The sequence below is a fragment of the Oncorhynchus mykiss genome, chromosome 1 (assembly GCF_013265735.2).
Source record: "Oncorhynchus mykiss isolate Arlee chromosome 1, USDA_OmykA_1.1, whole genome shotgun sequence".
Lineage (NCBI taxonomy): Eukaryota > Metazoa > Chordata > Actinopteri > Salmoniformes > Salmonidae > Oncorhynchus > Oncorhynchus mykiss.
Window position 1 is genome coordinate 70,789,965 of NC_048565.1, and position 20,562 is coordinate 70,810,526.

General features: G+C 39.9%; 1 protein-coding gene across 1 annotated transcript in view; it reads right to left on the reverse strand.

Annotated features, from left to right (window-relative positions):
- rin2 (Ras and Rab interactor 2) overlaps positions 1 to 20,562 on the reverse strand; it is a 68,672-nt gene that overhangs the window by 17,930 nt on the left and 30,180 nt on the right. Inside the window, exons 3-7 of the mRNA XM_021610686.2 lie at positions 13,353 to 13,453; positions 11,617 to 11,827; positions 10,865 to 10,976; positions 9,841 to 9,913; positions 4,128 to 4,219 (exon numbers count right to left, since the gene is read on the reverse strand). Of these exons, the coding sequence (XP_021466361.2) occupies positions 4,128 to 4,219; positions 9,841 to 9,913; positions 10,865 to 10,976; positions 11,617 to 11,827; positions 13,353 to 13,453 (589 nt within the window). The remainder of the gene's footprint in view (positions 1 to 4,127; positions 4,220 to 9,840; positions 9,914 to 10,864; positions 10,977 to 11,616; positions 11,828 to 13,352; positions 13,454 to 20,562) is intronic.

Below are 20,562 nucleotides of genomic sequence, written 5' to 3' on the forward strand. Positions count from 1 at the left end.
ACATTGTTGCAAATAAGTACAACCATACCAGTCTACATAACAGCAGCACAATAACATTCCAAATCAGTATGATATAACCATAGAAGACTTAGAAAGAACAGCGCTGGTCACTACAACACAGCCAACAACTTAGCAACCAAAGCCATGTACCAACCAAAGACACTATTGGTGCATTTCCATACAGGATTTACCCCAGTGTTTTACTCAAAAGGCTCAGAATTTTCTGTTCCATCTATGCGGGCCAGAACTCGAGTATCACTGGACATTGGCTCCGGTGGACATTCTCTTACTTGGGGCCAAAGCCAGGCCACTGGTACTTTTCAGCTTTCATTTACATAAGAGTCTAACTATGAACTTCAACAACTTCTCACAAAGCAACTGTTTAGATTATGCAGAGGTTGTTGATTCGGCTCTTCACAAGTCCTCACGGTCAGCCCTAGCTACGGAAACAATGTACCTAGTATAACATAAGGGCATATACAGTAATGTAACACTGGTGTTGCAGTCAAAAAAAGCAGCATATATGACAGAACTAACCTACTGCAAGAGACGCATCCAACTGAAGAGCATATGTGCTGTACTAGACAGAGCAAAACGCAGAGACTCTAGAACAATTAAAGACAAAGCCGTACCAGATTAAGCCAAAGTCACATCACAATGTAAGACCAGAGAAACTTTGACTTACTGTTCTCACATCAGCAGACAAATACCAGCTCTGATTTTAGTTTACTAGTGTGAGAAACCTCTAGAGCACACTGCCGTCCAGTCTGAAGCCTCGCTGTCATGTCTCACACACACACAGACTTATGACTCACACATGATAACGAGTGCATGGGGGCGGACAGTCAACAGAGCACTCTCTCCTCCCCTCGCTTCTTGCTCTCAATCCCTCGCTCGCCAGCTCTGTCAGTTTTTCCTGCCCCATTCCTCCTTCAAGACTTATTTTTCTCTGCTGTTTTTGTTATTCTTCCATTTTGGCAGCTCTTGCACTTTTCACGGTTACTTTCTGGGGTGAACTTTGGTTTTATAGGTGGGGTGGAGACCAAACCTGTCAGGGGGTACTCCTCCAGAATTTATTTTCTCCACCTAAAGCTAATTTCCTGCATTTCATCACAATTTAAGTGATTCAAAAGACTGAACTAGAGCAAATGTAATTCAATAATCAATATTTTGTTGCACATAGAACAGAATTAGCAGCTTTAAAAAAAAAAAGCAAATGTTAAGTACAAAGACTTAGCTTTTGATGGTCTTAATGAGGATTCCATCTATATCAAATGTCTTCAAACTTAATTAGCCAGACAACATTTCATGTTTCTATGACTCTAAGATATCTTGTTTCAAAAGCCACTGTCATCTTGAGCTAACTTTAGGAAACAATAACCCCCCCCCCCCCCCCCCCCCCCCCCAAAGCTGTCATCCACTGTTTTGTTTCAAAAGCCACTGCTAGCTTGAGCTAGATTAACCACAAACCATAGGGATAGTGGCAAGCTCACAGTGTTAAAATGTTGTGGCCAATTCACCTCTAAGTAACTTCAAACTAAGTATTTGAGTTGATTTGTTTTTCAATTTTGAACACTGTGAGCTTGCCACTATCCCTATGGTTTGTGGTTAATCTAGCTCAAGCTAGCAGTGGCTTTTGAAACAAAACAGTGGATGACAACCTCTCCTGGCCCCATAAGACTTAATTCAGGGAAAATGGAGAGAAAAAAAAAAGTCTAAAAAGTGACGATATCCTTTAACATTTTATTTGGTTCCCTCAAAAAACACCAATTATAAAAACATTTCCATACACTCAACATATGTTTAAATGTGCTCAAAACAGGAGCTACACAACAAAATCACATTTTGACTCCGCTGGGCCTTTAAGACAGTGATAACATGGACCTTCACACTATTTTAGGACACTTGGGGGTATCCGAAACAAATGTAATTATTTGATTACACTTTTGAATCTGGCCTTATAAATAACAAAGATCAGTCTGAATGAAGTATGCTTAGAAGTTATTGAAGTGCATCATACAGGTATTGGAAGATTCAGGAAAGCCGAAGAAAGCTCAGGCAATCATTGTGTATTTCATCTTTCTTAGAACAGAATATAAATTCATTTCCCCAACCATTCTGTGTTCCTGAGAGTCATAGATTTCAGGCATGGGATCATAATTGAAAATGGCCAAAACGGTTCAACTGCTAAAGCCAAATTCATAGGAAGATCACAATTACATTCAATTAATTTCCCCCAGTCAATCTGTGCGATTTTGTCAGTCCCGTCTAACGAGTCCTGTGCGACACGTGAGCTTTGTGACCAACTTTGTTTTTATACTTGTAATGATAAAACTAAATAATCAAAGAAATGCATACAAAGATGTCCCTCCACAATGGGTTGGGGGTTATGACCCTCCCGTCCCTAGTGAAAGTTCCACCCCTGGTTACCTTTAAAGTCAGTTTTTGTTCCTTGTCAACAATAGCAGTGGTATTTCATCTTTGATATTTTGTTGGGTTCTGGAAAATATTATTGATGAAAGTTCTGTTCCAGACATAAATCCCTTGTCTTGGACCAAAATATCACACATTTATCCACAAAGTGTTAACAATAACTGATGTGGTGGGATGTGGGGAGGCAAGGGATAAACTGGGTGCAACAGAAACCTTGTATCCCAGGTAACACACCTGTGTTGAGTTCAGTTTGATTAAATATTTGCTATGTTGCTTGATGGTTTGTAATGACGTTTCCCCAAAACATTCTTCAGTGTTCTTGAACAGACTGAGGTACGTTTTCTCCGTTTGGTGGGGTGTGGCTTGAAGCAATAAGAGAGGTATTTAAAAGGGCAACGGAGTGTTCCCCAAACCACAACCCCTCCCAGTTTTTCAACTAGTCGTTCAGAACATCACCATTTCCGTTTAATTGAACGATGCAGAACATTTTTTCATCCTGAACACTGCCCTGAGACACTGTGGGTGTGGCCTAACGGGGGAAATGTCTTTGTCTAAAACTGGCAGCTGGGAAAATCTAGGGTGAGCTGAGGACAATGAGGGGAGGAAACCTGAAATTCAGACAGATAACAAATGAATTCATTCTTGGCCAAAGTTTAGCCTCTTGGTAAAGAAAGACAGAAATGTCAGCTAATGGTTCACTGCTTGAAAAAACTTCTTTAACAAGCCTTGCTAGTACGTCCAGCTACTGTGTACTTCTTTTTCAATCAAGCTCATCTTCTGACAAAGGGTTGAATAGAGACCGACAGAATGAAAGAAAGAGTTGACTTTCTCTGAAGCATAGAAGGACACATCCCCATTGTATTGAATAAGACCCACGTCACAGGTGCGGTTACCGATCCAGACGTCAGAACTCAGCACTGATGTCTTTTGTTCTGTCCAAAGCCACATTTCAGTGATGCGACATAGCCTACCTACACACACAGCTCATCTCCGGCATGGTCACCTATATGAATGTCATTAAAATATATGTGAACCTTCACTGACGCTCATCTACGTCCACACAATCATTGTTCAAGTCTCAATGCAGTCTGCTCACATTACTCATAGGGAAAAATAGACAGTGGGGCTGTTGTGTGTGAAGATCACTCAAAACCACACCAAAGGAAGGGTGTTATCAAATCAGTGTCTTTGCAGAGGCTAGTATATGCCTGTACTGTATATCAACTCTTTCAGATGCAGCCAGGCAAAGTGACATTACGGCTTTGGCACAGAGAGCACATTGCACAGAGTGTGTGAGGTTTAATACCCTAGTGAGGCCTACTCAGGGGCTCCAGAGCCCCAGTGCTCTCCTGATCATGTGCCCAGCTGAGCAGCACTGATTTGGGGCTCAGAGAGGCATTGTTATTATGGGTGACTCATTGAGCCATGTCACTTTGGGCTTTTACTAGTTTAACTTGGAGAATGTGGTTAAATGTGATTTACGAGAACACCCTGATGAAGAAAAGCTTGGTTTTAAACAGAACAGATGTGGGATTAGACCTAAGGTAGTAACAATACTTTTCTAAAGCAACGAAAGTCAACTAGCAGGCAGTTAATGACCATCCAGATACAAAGGGAGGCTACACTTTTAATCTTCATGCTTCAGACATGCATTATCAATACACACGCATAGTATCAGTCTAGTGGACACTCACCTGCTCCTAGCTTGGCCACCTCCTCCAAGTCTGTTGGTGTCCTGGCTGCAGAGATGGCTTCAGGAAGCTTTAGGGTGAATGGCAAGACATCCCTAAGAGAGACAGAGGCAGACAGAGTCGATATGTGAGATGAAAATGAGTGAGAAAGACAAAAAGAAAATGGAGTGAGAGAGAGTAAGAAATAGGGAATAAATCACTGTCCCTGCAGTGAGTCATTTAATTGGGGTGACCAAACAGCCCTTCCCTAACTAGTGTTTGTCCCATGTGTGGTTTCTTGGGCTAGAGAGAGAAGGAGTGGACACATACACGCAGAGCGAGAGAGAGGCAGACAGACACAGGCCAAGAGGCTCAGCACCCCACCCTGTTCTTCCTGTGTCTCAGATAACTTATGAGTCTGAAGTGCACATTTACTAAGCTCTAATTGACTTTATCATGGCAAAACAATGTAACCAACATAATTTCAAGAGCAGAATAAGGCTGCTATTTTGTCATAGGCTGTCATATATTTAATCTGAGCCTAGAGGAAAGTCCTTGTCCTCAGGTCTGAAGGGAAGCCAAAGTAATTCTGCTACCCAAGAGTGGTAAAGCGCCTTTACTGGTTCTAACAGTATACCTATAAGCTTTCTGCCAGCTCTGCTGAGCAAACTGTTGGAAAAAATAGTGTTTGACCAAATACAATGCTATTTCTCTGTAAACATACAGTGCCTTGCGAAAGTATTCGGCCCCCTTGAACTTTGCGACCTTTTGCCACATTTCAGGCTTCAAACATAAAGATATAAAACTGTATTTTTTTGTGAAGAATCAACAACAAGTGGGACACAATCATGAAGTGGAACGACATTTATTGGATATTTCAAACTTTAACAAATCAAAAACTGAAAAATTGGGCGTGCAAAATTATTCAGCCCCCTTAAGCTAATACTTTGTAGCGCCACCTTTTGCTGCGATTACAGCTGTAAGTCGCTTGGGGTATGTCTCTATCAGTTTTGCACATCGAGAGACTGAATTTTTTTCCCATTCCTCCTTGCAAAACAGCTCGAGCTCAGTGAGGTTGGATGGAGAGCATTTGTGAACAGCAGTTTTCAGTTCTTTCCACAGATTCTCAATTGGATTCAGGTATCGACTTTGACTTGGCCATTCTAACACCTGGATATGTTTATTTTTGAACCATTCCATTGTAGATTTTGCTTTATGTTTTGGATCATTGTCTTGTTGGAAGACAAATCTCCGTCCCAGTCTCAGGTCTTTTGCAGACTCCATCAGGTTTTCTTCCAGAATGGTCCTGTATTTGGCTCCATCCATCTTCCCATCAATTTTAACCATCTTCCCTGTCCCTGCTGAAGAAAAGCAGGCCCAAACCATGATGCTGCCACCACCATGTTTGACAGTGGGGATGGTGTGTTCAGCTGTGTTGCTTTTACGCCAAACATAACGTTTTGCATTGTTGCCAAAAAGTTCAATTTTGGTTTCATCTGACCAGAGCACCTTCTTCCACATGTTTGGTGTGTCTCCCAGGTGGCTTGTGGCAAACTTTAAACGACACTTTTTATGGATATCTTTAAGAAATGACTTTCTTCTTGCCACTCTTCCATAAAGGCCAGATTTGTGCAATATACGACTGATTGTTGTCCTATGGACAGAGTCTCCCACCTCAGCCGTAGATCTCTGCAGTTCATCCAGAGTGATCATGGGCCTCTTGGCTGCATCTCTGATCAGTCTTCTCCTTGTATGAGCTGAAAGTTTAGAGGGACGGCCAGGTCTTGGTAGATTTGCAGTGGTCTGATACTCCTTCCATTTCAATATTATCGCTTGCACAGTGCTCCTTGGGATGTTTAAAGCTTGGGAAATCTTTTTGTATCCAAATCCGGCTTTAAACTTCTTCACAACAGTATCTCGGACCTGCCTGGTGTGTTCCTTGTTCTTCATGATGCTCTCTGCGCTTTTAACGGACCTCTGAGACTATCACAGTGCAGGTGCATTTATACGGAGACTTGATTACACACAGGTGGATTGTATTTATCATCATTAGTCATTTAGGTCAACATTGGATCATTCAGAGATCCTCACTGAACTTCTGGAGAGAGTTTGCTGCACTGAAAGTAAAGGGGCTGAATAATTTTGCACGCCCAATTTTTCAGTTTTTGATTTGTTAAAACCTGTTGAGGATATGGCAGACATACGCCCCCTTTGGAGAGATTGGGTACCCCTAGTAAACTGGAAAAAAAATCTGTCAAAAATTGTTAATATATGCAAATAAAAATTATTATTGGATAGAAAACACTCTAAAGATTCTAAAACCGTTGGAATTATGTCTGTAAGTATAGCAGAACTCACAGGGCAGGCATTCTTCCAAACTAGTTTTTGTGGCCATGAAAGTTGGAGCAACTTTGACGTCATGGCCCCCACCCTTCCCAACCAGCTATGATTCTGCGGACACTTTCTATCTCTTCCGCTAGATGTCCTCTTTCATTAGAGCTTCAAACCGTTCAAATCGCGCGAGAATTGACCCTATGGGAGTGAAATTAGTGCGTGCCACGAGAGAATAGGCTGTGCGTATGGGCGCGAATTGGTCACAGCCATTCCTTTGTTTCCAGCACTGAAGAGAAGGGCAGACGATGGGCGATTGAATTGAAGTTTGTTTTGCACGTCTAAAACATCATAAAGCTTGCTTCTGCACTTAGTTTGACCTGTTTAGTCGACATATAATGTGTAATTTTGAAGTTTTGATGCGCAACTTATCCGGACCAGAGGACGTTTTGGGTGCATTTCAGCTGATGTTATTAGCAGTAGCTAATACAAAGACGCAAGACTTGAAACCAAACGATGTATTGGGTAAGTATGAAGCCTTCCAGAACATTCTGAACGAAGACCATCGAAGGTAAGGGAATATTTATGCTTAAATCTGTGTTTCTGTTGACTCCAACATTACGTGGAAATGTAGCTTGGAACTGAGCGCTGTCTCACAATATGGAATAGTGTGCGATTTCTGTAACGTTAAAAATAAATCTAACACAGCGGTTGCATAAAGAAGCAGTGTATCTTTCTAACTATATGTAGAACATGTATATTTAGTCAAAGTTTATGATGTCTATTTACGTTATCTTGCCGCGCTACATAGATTTCCTGCGGGCATTTTTGAGTAATTTCTGAAGGTGAACTCACTGTAAATGGACATTTATGGATATAAATGGCATATTATTGAAAAAAAAAAATATGTACTGTGTAATATGTCATATTACTGTCATCTGATGAAGATTTTCAAAAGGTTAGTGAGCGATTTATTTTTTAATCCTGCGTTTGTTGATTGCATGTTTTGGCTATTGAAATGAGCTGTGTCTGGTGGTGGTTTTACATATATATGTGCTATGTTTTCGCCGTAAAACATTTTAGAAATCTGACTTGCTGGCTAAATGAACAAGATGTTTATCTTTCATTTGAGCTATTGGACTTGTTAATGTGTGGAGGTTAAATATTTTTAAGAATATTTTTGCGTTCCATGCGCCACCGTTTCAGCTGCACGTGGGAGGGTTGATTCCCAATTGGGAACCAGTATCGTAAACAGGTTAAAAAAGTTTGAAATATCCAATAAATGTCATTCCACTTTATGATTGTGTCCCACTTGTTGTTGATTCTTCACAAAAAAATACAGTTTTATATCTTTATGTTTGAAGCCTGAAATGTGGCAAAAGGTCGCAAAGTTCAAGGGGGCCGAATACTTTCGCAAGGCACTGTATTAACAACATACTTTCAGCATGCTTATAGAGAAGGGCACTCAACATGCACTGCCACAAATGATGATTGAAAGAAATTGATAATAAGATTGTGGGAGCTGTACTGTTCGATTTCAGTGCAGCCTTTGATATTGACCACAACCTGTTGTTGAAAAAACATATCCGTTATGGCTTTTCAACCTCTGCCATATTGTGGATTCAGACCTATCTATCCAATAGAAGTCAAAGGGTTTTCTTTAATGGAAGCTTCTCTAATGTCAAACATGTAAAGTGTGGTGTACCGCAGGGCAGCTCTCTAGGCCCTCTACTCTTTTCTATTTTTACTAATGACCTGGCATTAAACAAAACATGTGTGTCCATGTATGTTGATGATTCAACCATGTACGCATCAGCAACCACAGTTAATGAAATCACTGAAACCCGTAAAGAGTTGCAGTCTGTTTTGGAATGGGTGGCCAATAATAAATTGGTCCTGAACATCTTTAAAACTAAGAATTGTATTTGGTACAAATCCTTCCATAAGTTCTAGACCTCAGCTGAATCTGGTAATGAGTGGTATGGCTGTTTAACAAGTTACTTTGGCGTTACCTTAGATTGTAAACTGTCAAGGTCAAAACATATTGATTCAATGGTTGTAAAGACAGACAGAATAAAGAGATGATCTGCTTTTTTGACACCACATTCCAAAAAGCAAGTCCTGCAGGCTCTAGTTTTGTCTTATCATGATTATTGTCCAGTTGTGTGGCCGAGTGCTGCAAGGAAAGACCAAATTAAGCTGCAGCTGGCCCAGAACAGAGCGGCACATCTTGCTCTTCATTGTAATCAGAGGGTTCATATAATACTATGCATGACAGTCTCTCTCTTGGCTAAGAGTTGATGAGACTGACTGCATCACTTCTTTTATAAGAAACATTAATGTGTTGAATCCCAAATTGTTTGCATAGGCAACTTACACACAGCTCTGACACACACACACACACACACACACACACACACACACACACACACCACCAGGAGTCTTTTTACAGTCCCCAAATCCAGAAAAATTTAAGAAAGCGTACAGTATTATATAGAGCCATTATTGCATGGAACTCCGTTTCCTCTCATATTGCTCAAATAAACAACAAACCTGGTTTTAAAAAAACTATAAAGCAACATCTCGCGGCACAACGTCTCTCCCCTATTTGACCTAGATAGTTTGTGTGTATGCATTGATATGTAGGCTACGTGTGCCTTTAATTTTTGTATATTTTTTATTCTGTCCTTGAGTTGTTCTTGTCTACTCATTTTATGTTTCATGTTTTGTGTGGACCCTAGGAAGATAGGATTTCCATTTAGCTGTTGCAGAAGCTAATTAAAATACAAAAAAGTCTTAACAGAATTAAGAACTTTGAGCCATGCACTCAGTTGAAATCATACTGTACAAAGTTCATGATCCTTTTTGACACCTTATGTTTTGTTTGCAGTTTTGTTCCAGTCTCTATACGTAAACACAAGCTACAGACAGTTCAAGGCCTGTTTTCTTCCTCATAGACACTTCCTGCTTTCCACCCCGCATCCCTATTGATTTGTGGCCTTGACATGTTGCCATTCACCACCATCACCAGACAAGAATGTGTTTTCAATCAAGCTCAACCTCCACGTTTTAGCCAAGCTTTAATAGCATTGTTTGAAAAGCCTTGAGCTTGTTCAACTAACCAAGTCAATATGTAATTAGAATTATTATAGCGCAGACTCGACTGACATTGTTAGCTTTCGAAGAAAACAGTGCAATAGTCTTAGTGCAATAACGTGAAGTGATGAGGTGGCCAGTAAATGCCATTCTCTGTACTTCAACTGAAGCATGGTTCTTTCAGTAACTTCTGGGATCCATGTGTTCCTCTTCAAAAGGAATATGTGATTTATAACTAGGATGAGAAAGGTACTGTTTCTTGAGGTAGTGTGTGTGTGTGTGTGTGTGTGTGTGTGTGTGTGTGTGTTACCTGCTGATGCAGCAGAAGGCCACAAGACGGAACAGGTCTGCGAAGCCGAGGCCCGATCCCTCCAAGGAGAATGCTGTGAAGGGATACATTTATATTTAAGGAACTTCAAAATCAGGAGCAAAGCTGTACTTTGCATAATCAGAACAAAAGCATGGCAATATTCCTAGATGGGAGAAGGGCGTTGGTGTGACGTTTTCACTTGGGAACTACTATGTCATACTATATACACACACACACACACCACTAGCAGTATCATGAGAGTAGCTAACTGTTGCTCACATATTTGCAGAAGGGTAAGTCTGTTTTCTTAGCGTGCTGGCATGGCTGAGTGGGTGTGCCTACACCTAGTAGGCATTTGGTGCATTTACAAGCTGCAACAGGCCATCACACTTACCGGGCTACATCGCATTAGTAAAGAAAGGCAAAAATACCCGGTGAGACATTTTCTGGGATAACACACCCAACAAATAGCCTAATAAGATTTTTCTATTCACTTCAAGAACATCAACAAGATGTGGCTATGTTAAGCCTTGTTAAAGGTTACCTTTTGTGTGACTCTTAACTACATAACACATAACTACTTTCACTAGGTAAGAATCAGGAAATAGGTTTTTGGGAAACTCCAAACGCTCTCGGCATTGACCTCGGAGCAGGGAAAATGAAGTGAAAGGGGATACCTAGTCAGTTGGATGCATTCAACTGAAATGTCTTCCACATGTAAGTTAGAAAGAGAAGAGAATATTGAGGCCCAGGATGACGTCACATTTTGTACTAGACAGCGGTAAACTGTAACAGCAACACAGCAAACCCAAGGGGAAATGCACAGAGAGCAAAAGGAATACATTAGAATAGAATATTCAAATGATCAGAGGGAAATTGTTCTTTCTTTTTTAATAAGCTTATAATAACCACATGTATTTGCGGGATACATTTGAATGATAAAGATGGGAATGAATAGGCAGGTGGGAATGAATAGGCAGGTGGGAATGAATAGGCAGGTGGGAATGAATAGGCAGGTGCTTACTGTATTGACTCTCCTTCACAGGGAAGTCTTTGACGGGTGTCTCAGAGTCCTGATGCATACGCAGAGAGATCACCTTCCTCTGCAGGGTAGTCGACTTCCTCACCAGAAACGTCTGCAGACAGGGTAAAAAAGCAACTTGAGAAACACAGACAACAATAAAAACATTGAAATGGAGAATATCTGATACTTTGAAAGTATATGTCTCCATTAGTCCTCCATTGTGTGAGATTGTCAAGGTGTCTTTGCATGAATAGGAGTTTAATGGTAGGGTCAAGTAACTGATGCACCTAAAACTGGTTTCTGTATTCCTCCTATTACCTAAACGGAAATGGCTGTCAAATAAATGGCTCTGCTCTTTAAATGGAATGAAACAGCGAGATGTTTTATGTTGGGTTGACCATCTATGCGAGATGTTTTATGTTGTGTTGACCATCTATGCGAGATGTTTTATGTTGTGTTGACCATCTATGCGAGATGTTTTATGTTGACTATCTATGCAGCTTTAAAAAAGAGATGGAAATCACAGTGTGACCTCTATGGCTAAATAAAGGATCAACATTTAAAAAAAAACAAGTGATCAAAATGTAATGGTTGAGTGGTGAGATACATCTCATCTAAATACACAGTAGTTTAGAATTGTATCATTGATTATCTTGTAAAACAGTGTAAGCTTTATGCATGGAAACTCCATGTAAAACTTGACTATATATATATATATATATATAAGAATGACTGAGTGTATCTGGTCTCACCCCGGTGGGCTGCGGTTCCAGTATGCTTGTGGAGTCTGCATGGTTAAGTCCCAGCTGCAGCCACACAACGTGCGTCTGCACCAGCCTGTCCAGCACACTCATCCTTCTACGCAACGAGTCGTAGCCTGAATCTCTAGCTCCAGCCAGCCGTGCCCCCACACCAACACAGGGAGGAGCCTGTAGGAACAGACCTCCCACTTCCCCATCCAGCCTGAGAGAGGGAGAGAGATGGGGAGAGGAAGAGATACCATTAGAAATATACCTTTCAAATCCTATATGTTTCCTGATAGTAATACCCACACGTACACAGAAAAGCAAGCGTGCACAAGTGCACATACACAAATAGATACACACAGACTAATAATAAAAACTGGAATGTAATACATTAGCATGGGAGTCAATTAGTAATATTGAGGTGAATCATAGTTATAAATGGATTTCAATACTGAGAAAAGCATAATGGCCCAGGAGGAACAGTACTTCAGTGGAGAAGGACAAATGTACCCGACAACATCTAAAAATGAAATGACGCAAAGCAAGCACACTTACTGAGGCCCGTATCCCTCACCACTCATACTTCTTCATAAATGGGTGCTGGGTACGCAGACCCATGAGCCACTGCGGCCCCTCATTAGGAGTTTTGTTTTTTGGGGGGGCCCGAACCCCCATCAGAGTTGCCCATCCCTGATCTAAGTGATTGATAGTTGGTATTAAGCAGTCATAAAAGCCTTATTTACTTTGAAGAACGACTAAATAGTGACTTTGTCAGACAGCGTAGGCAGCAGCTCTATAGAGATGAGTTGGATAAAATAATAAAGTCATCAAATAAAACAAATGTAATTTACACATATGAATAAATGGTTAATAAGTGATAAGCAGTAATGGGCAGGCACTACCATCATGGGACTTTTATTAGTTATTTTATTCTGTGTTGTTACAGCATTCAACCCACACAATAAGTTGGTAGAGTATGGCACTTGCAACACCAGGGTTGTGGGTTCAATTCCTACAGGTGACCAGTACGAAAATGTATGCACTCACAAATGTAAGAAAAACGCAATTTCCTTTTTATAAATCGAACCGACCTCAAATCACTAATCGCTCAGCACTAATATTTAGCAATCGACAAAATGAAGCCAATACTGGGTATATTTGATTATAATCTACATGTCATTATTATGTACCTAATGTCAGGTAACCTGTAACCCATTTTTGTAACCCATAATCTAATTTACACAAATATGCCTGGTGTTCACTTTGAACATCCTATACTCTTATACTCTTTCCACTGTCAGATCCCTCTGACTTCCTGTCAACACAATGACTCCACTACGTGAATGACCAGAGCACACTATCCACACCTGCTGGTGGACACTGGGAATTACAGTGGAACTAAAATCAACGTTACTCAAACTGGCACTCATCATCATCATCATCGTTATCATCATCGTTATCATCCAGTAACAATGAATTTAACCACTGTTGTTATGACATTTGAACAAGCAACAGAGGTCTGAAAGGATATTCTACTCCTTCCTTAATGAAACAATCCCCGTTTGAATGTCTTCCACTGTTTCCTCTCCCTCTAACATGCACAGCTAACGTTAGTTCTACATCAGCCCATGAAGGAGGCTGAAGCAAGCCTTCTCATCATACTGGTACTAGAGTAAACGGATGTACAGAAAGAACAATTTTGTTAGTCAGTTTGCCGGTCTGTTTTAAACACACACACTTACCCCTGTAGTATGACAGGCTCTGGGTCCCTCTCTGCTGGCTCAGCCTTCTGCACCACCTCCCTCTTCAGAGTCCCGATCTCCCAGGCAAATGAGTCGATCAGCTACAGTACAGAAAGACGGGAGAATGATCAGTGATGAGGGATAAAGGAAGAGTGATAGAAGCAACCAAGTTGAGAAAGAAATGAAACCGAGTGAGAGTGTGTGTGTACATTTCTTGTATTTGCGTGAGACTACTTTTCACTCATTCCTGCAGACTCAGGAGCAGGGAAAATGTTAGTCACCTCCCAGTGTGTGTGTCCACCCTCACTTCAGAAGAGCCACTTCCCCTTTACTGACTGGCCAAGACGACAAGGAAAGAGAAAAATACCCATTTCTAGACAAAACAAACCAGAAGAGACGCCAAACTCACATAACATCCTCTAGCCTAAAACATCTCACGCTGATACTGAAGTTTACAAGATAAATAAATCCAGCCATGCAAAACAAATAGTCCAATTTTGAATTTTTCCACAGACCAGTCATATCCAGTATAGGTCACTGTTTCAAACACATGAACACAAAATTAACTGAGTTCACACACACACACAACTGTGAAATCTGACTGGAGAGTCTATGCTTCTACAGCCATTCCTTGCTCCTTGTTAGTCTAACCATAAATGAACACCAGTCAGCAAACCGCGCATGCACGCACGCACACACTGCCTGCTACTCTCCCACTACAGCTCACTGCCAAGACACACAGCCGGAGAAGAGCAAACGGAAGCTTTAACACATGCTTAATCCTAGAATCCAATAGATTTAGACAATACAACCTTCCCTAAATAACCACATTAACCATGCTTAAACGACATCAGCTTCTATAGTGAATTACTTACATTAGCAATAGTTCACAATATCTAGTGTAAATCTCTGCTTATCTTGAAAGTGAGTTAGGTAAAATAAGCAATGGTCTAGCATCATTACCACCGAACAAAAGACCCCAGCTTGACTACCGTGACCTCTGGGTGTTTTCATTTCATATGAGGCAACAAATGTCTTCCTGAAAATCAGGAAGATTGCTCAATTACATATATGGTTGATTCTAAAGAAGTGGTGTAAATGTCCTTGCCTGTGAAGCCCTTTTTGTGCAAAGCAATGATGATGGCATGTGTTTCCTTGCAGGTAACCATGGTTGACAGAGGAAAAACAATGATTCGAAGCACCACCTTCCTTTTGAAGCTTCCAGTCTGTTATTAGAACTCAATCAGCATGACAGAGTGATCTCCAGCCTGATTCTCGTCAACACTCACACCTGTGTTAACGAGAGAATCACTGACATGTCAGCTGAGCCTTTTGTGGCAGGACTGAAATGCAGTGGAAATGTTTTTTTGGGGATTCAGTTCATTTGCATGGCAAACTTTGCAAACTTTGCAATTAATTGCAATTCATCTGATCACTCTTCATAACATTCTGGAGTGTACAAACTGAGGCAGCAGACTTTGTGAAAATGTATATTTGTGTCATTCTCAAAACTTTTGGCCACAACTGTACATCTGTCCAAATGAAAGATAACCAGCCATATGTTAGCTATGGGGATTCTTTAAAGTCCAAAATAAGTAAACATTTGTAAACTAAAATGGTCACAAGCAAAGCAATTGACACCACATAGAGGCAGTGCCATTGAGGCCATCTCCATTTTAAAGTTGCATGTGCCATGCTCTTCCAACTGAGCAACAAAGGACCACCATCTGGATAGTGGACAAGTGCATACTTCAGGAAAAAGTATAGAGATGCGTAGGCAGCATGGGGGCTCCAACCGTCTAAGAGCCCAAACATTTACATCTATTTAGCCAAAGCACAAACATCTATAATGTGCTATACTGTATTGTACCCTACTGTGATCTACTATACCTTACTCCACTGGACTGTGCCCTACTCTACTGTGCTCTACTGTACCCTATTCTACTGAACTGTGCTTTACTGTATTCTACTATGCTGTGCTCTACTATAGTGTACCCTACTCTACTGTACTTAAGTGTCTTACAATTAAAGGGCCCATTGACTCTTGATCTAGTGGTCTTGAGACAACTCAAGACCACAAATTCGGTCTTTAATTTGTCATGGTCTCAACTCACTGGGTCTGGGTCTTTCTTGGGACCAATTTGAAGAAGGAAATGCTCTCTGATCATTGGCTGAACACTCCCAACCTATAGGAATCCCAACCAAGTTGACTACATTTAAAATGGTGGAAGCCTCAACGGCAATGTCCATACTAAATTAAGTAATATCCTCCTTTTATCTCTAGGATTGACACACAACACAAAAACACCTGCTTTTTTTACCAAAATAAAGATTGGTAAAATGATAATTCATAATATGCATAAGTAATTAAAATCAATCAACACTGTACGAATCTGAAACATCAACATTGAACATTTTACAGAGAACAATAGAGATGATATTGCACTAAATTCAATTGAAAGGTTTGGAAAATCAGGTTAAATCTTGGTTTTTACTATTTTGTTAATTTGGTATGCAACTTTTTCCATTATGTTTCTGCACTGACAAATTTAGTGGGGTGGAAAGGAATTCAGGTAAGTATTTCAAATATGCAATACCAACAAAGTGTGTGAGTAGTGTGTGTGTGTGTATATATATATATATATATATACACATATATACATATATACATACATACATACATACATACATACATACATACATACATACATACATACCATACATACACACACAGTGGGGCAAAAAAGTATTTAGTCAGCCACCAATTGTGCAAGTTCTCCCACTTAAAAAGAAGAGGCCTGTAATTTTCATCATAGGTAGGTACACTTCAACTATGACAGACAAGCCTGTTTATGACTTCAAGCCTATCAACTCCAGAGATTAGGCTGGTGTAACCAATGTGAAATGGCTAGCTAGTTAGCAGGGTCCGCGCTAATAGCGTTTCAAATGTCACTCGCTCTGAGACTTGGAGTAGTTGTTCCCCTTGCTCTGCATGGGTAACGCTGCTTCGAGGGTGGCTGTTGTCGATGTGTTCCTGGTTCGAGCCCAGGTAGCGGCGAAGAGAGGGATGTTATACTGTTACACTGGCAATACTAAAGTTCCTATAAGAACATCCAATAGTCAAAAGGTATATGAAATACAAACGGTATAGAGAGAAATAGTCCTATAATAACTACAACCTAAAACTTCTTACCTGGGAATATTGAAGACTCGTGTTAAAAAGGAACCACCAGCTTTCATATGTTCTCATGTTCTGAGCAAGGAACTTAAACGTTAGCTTTCTTACATGGCACATATTGCACATTGACTTTATTCTCCAACACTTTGTTTTTGCATTATTTAAACTAAATTGAACATGTTTCATTATTTATTTGAGGCTTTTTTGGTCCTCCAATAATCGGTATCTGCGTTGAAAAATCATAAATTGGTTGACCTCTAATCGAGTGCCAGGACAATTGCATCGGGGCAGGAGCAACATCACTACGTCTACTACCTACCAGACATATATTTGACAGGCAACAGCCCAAGCCGGTGAACAGGCAAAACTAAAGATAAAATGTAACACTGCAATGCCAAAAGAGGAGATTTTTGTTTATACCAAATTCATGCACATGTTTCTCAACCCAGTAAAATAATGGAATACAAATCAACCCGATATATGGAAGCATGGTGTCCTGCACAAATGTTATTGGTAACATCGCGGACACTATCCTGTAAGAGGGTTAGTGCTATCTGGGATCCTTGACGTCCCTACCCTAAACCTAAAAGCAACTTTATTTATTTGCTAGATTCTAGAGCAAATCAATTGATTAGTTATTGTGAGAGGAAACTAAAAATGTATTTCATTATTGTCACCATCATAATCTGTTAGCCAAATGCAGTAATGGATAACAGTTCAGTTCTGTTATACTTTTGAATACAATCAATGTTATGTTTTGTATGTTACATATGTTTATCCAAAACAAATCACCTATGTAAATATGTTTGCACTTTTGAATATCATTATAAAAAGTTGTTTTTATTCTAATGTCTTTCCCACTCTCTAGTGATGTTTTCGACACAATCAAGGTAACAACTGATGGATGACCATTGAGAATGATAGGAATGTCACTTGCATTTTTTTTTTTAAAACACATTTTGTCTGGTGCTTCATATTTTTTGAAGATCGGAACATCAATGCTACCAATGAAAAAATACATTTAGAGCCCTGCATACGTGGCGCTAACAGATGTTTGGACATCTATGAACACGCTATCATATCATTTGCAATGAGCCATCACATTGCTGAGAAGTGGGACTGACCACCGAGAACATGGAGGAGGCACACAGCAAAGAACCTAAAAACAGCATCTAAAAACAGCAGTGTGTGGGGGACAGCAGTAAGGTAAGCTCCGTCTGGTAGCCATGACTGTGATAAATGGAACTGCACTGCAACCTCACGGTCATAACCAGGACCATATCTGCATTGTGAATTCACTTCATTTCATTTTATGATTTAAAAAAATAATTTAAAACGTTAAGAACAATTTTAATTTGTTACATCCCTACCTAGGGCTGAAGCGGTCATGCCATTTTGTCAGCCGGTGATTGTCAAGCAAATAACTGCCGGTCTCAAGGTAATTGACCGGTAATAAACAAACATTTAGCATCTCCTGGCTTCCACGCATAGCCAACAAGCTACTGATGCAGACCTATGGAACATCTACATTTTAAAACGTCTATTAAATCCAAGTAATATATCCTACACAATAAATCCATTATTTATTTTAGACACGTTTAAAGAAACATGACATGAAGAAAATGTAGTTCATTTCAGAAGAACAGAATAGCACTCTCTGATTTGATCTCATATGGCTGTGAGCTACACTACTTAATTTAGCAGACAAGATTTTCTTAGAATTTGGTTGCATTATTTTATAGTATGAAGAATAAGATTAAACAGCTGAATGAAATAGAAATTATACTTTCTCCAAACGATTTGAGGGAGTGAACACATGCAGCTATTCTGTGTTAAGCGGCTAACAAAGAAACCGGTCCTCCTATATGCTTTATTTACAGTTATTTATGTAACTTTAGTTGTGATACAAATGTTGGGCAATATGTTCTGATCTTTAATACATTCTAAGGCTGCATGATGCAACTAACAATCATTTGAAAAAAGTTGCATGAAAGGCTGTACACACTTCATCAGTCTCTTATTCATAATTTGACAAGCACTTGATAATGCCTCAAATGTCCCAGCTGCACCCCGTGTGTGGCTGTAAAGCTCCATAAAAAAAACAATGCATTTTGCCGCCAGTGGGCGTCGTGCCCTTGGGCTGAATATAATAATTATAATTCCCTTCTCCTGGCTGTGTGCAGAAGCACTTCTAAACCACATGGGTCTTTCTCACAGGCTACAAGTGAAGACCGACACATCGGGAAGCAACAGGGCGAGGCGCATATTGAAGATATTGGAAGAATTGTCCACATTTACTTTTTGTCAGCCGACAAGATGAGTAGACCTAACGAACAGCAAACGCAAAAGCCTGTCAATCTACTATCCCCTTGGTACCAAGGTTGATCTTCTGTGCCAGAAATAAATATTCCAAACATAGTCTGCGACAGTTGGATGCGATAGATACCAAATTAATACAACAACTAGCGTCAAAAAACCTGTTTTAAGCAACAAGTCTGATGCAAAGATGAGAACATTTAGCTTAAAATTTTGATAAACTATTATGCTATTTCTTCACATTATAAGCGCAGCAATGCATACACGGAAGTAGGCTACGATTGCGAATGTTTCATTAGCAGGAAAACACCATGCTCCAAAGTCACCACAAATGCGATTATGCACGTAATGCCTTTTATTATAAAGGAGTATTTTTATGGTAAAATATCTTCCCCAAAACTGAAACTCGATGCATATGTATGCCAGTTAGGCTCTACACTCGTTGTAAAGTGGATTCATGCGTTTCATTTTAAGAGGTTATTTAGCCACTTTAGTTGTGATACAAACCTTATCATGAGGTGTGCTACATGAGGTGTGAGACCTATGATTTGAAAAAGTTGCAGCGTAAGGCTAGTATTTGGTCCCATATTGCTTCTACCCAATGAGAACAAACGTGCAGGTTGTTGGGAGCATTTGGCTGTTTGTTTTGGGATGTTTATGGGCCATGTCTAGTGAAGGGTGTCTGGAGTAATTTTCTTTATAACAGAGCATAGACAATGTTTCTGAACACTTTCGAAATACATCCTGATGCTGCAATGATTAACTTCTTATGGCTGCAGGGGCAGTATTGAGTAGCTTGGATGAAAAGGTGCCCAGAGTAAACAGCCAGCTCCTGTCTCAGTTGCTAATATATGCATATTATTATTAGTATTGGATAGAAAACACTAAAAAGTTTCCAAAACTGTCAAAATATTGTCTGTGCGTATAACAGAACTGATATTGCAGGCGAAACCTTGAGGAAAATCAAACCAGGAAGTGGCTTCTATTTTGAAAACTCCATGTTCCATAGCCTGCCTTTGCTCCATTTAAAGGGATATCAACCAGATTCCTTTTCCTATCGCATCCTCAAGGTGTCAGTCTTCAGACATAGTTTCAGGCTTTTATTTTGAAAAATGAGCCAGAAAGATAACATCGCGTCAGGTGTTCGCATGAGTTTTGCTCACGCAACAGTTTGGGCAGCCATTGCTTTCCCTCTCCTACTGAAAAATACAGTTGCAGTTGATATATTATCAATTATATATTTTAAAAACAACCTGAGGATTGATTATAAAAAACGTTTGACATGTTTCTGTGGACATTACGGATATTATTTGGAATTTGTCTGCGTTGTCGTGACCGCTCTTTCCTGTGGATTTCTGAACATAACGCGCCAAACAAACGAGGTATTTTGGATATAAAAATAATCTTTATGGAATAAAAGGAACATTTATTGTGTAACTGGGAGTCTTGTGAGTGAAAACATCCGAAGATCAAAGGTAAACAATTCATTTGATTGCTTTTCTGATTTGTGACCTACTTGATGCTAGGTGTACATAATGTTTTGTCGAGTGATCGATAAACTTACAAATGCTTGGATTGCTTTCGCTGTAAAGCATATTTTCAAATTCTGACACGACAGGTGGATTAACAAAAGGCTAAGCTGTGTTTTGCTATATTGCACTTGTGATTTCACGAATATAAATATTTTTAGTAATATTATTTGAATGTGGCGCTATG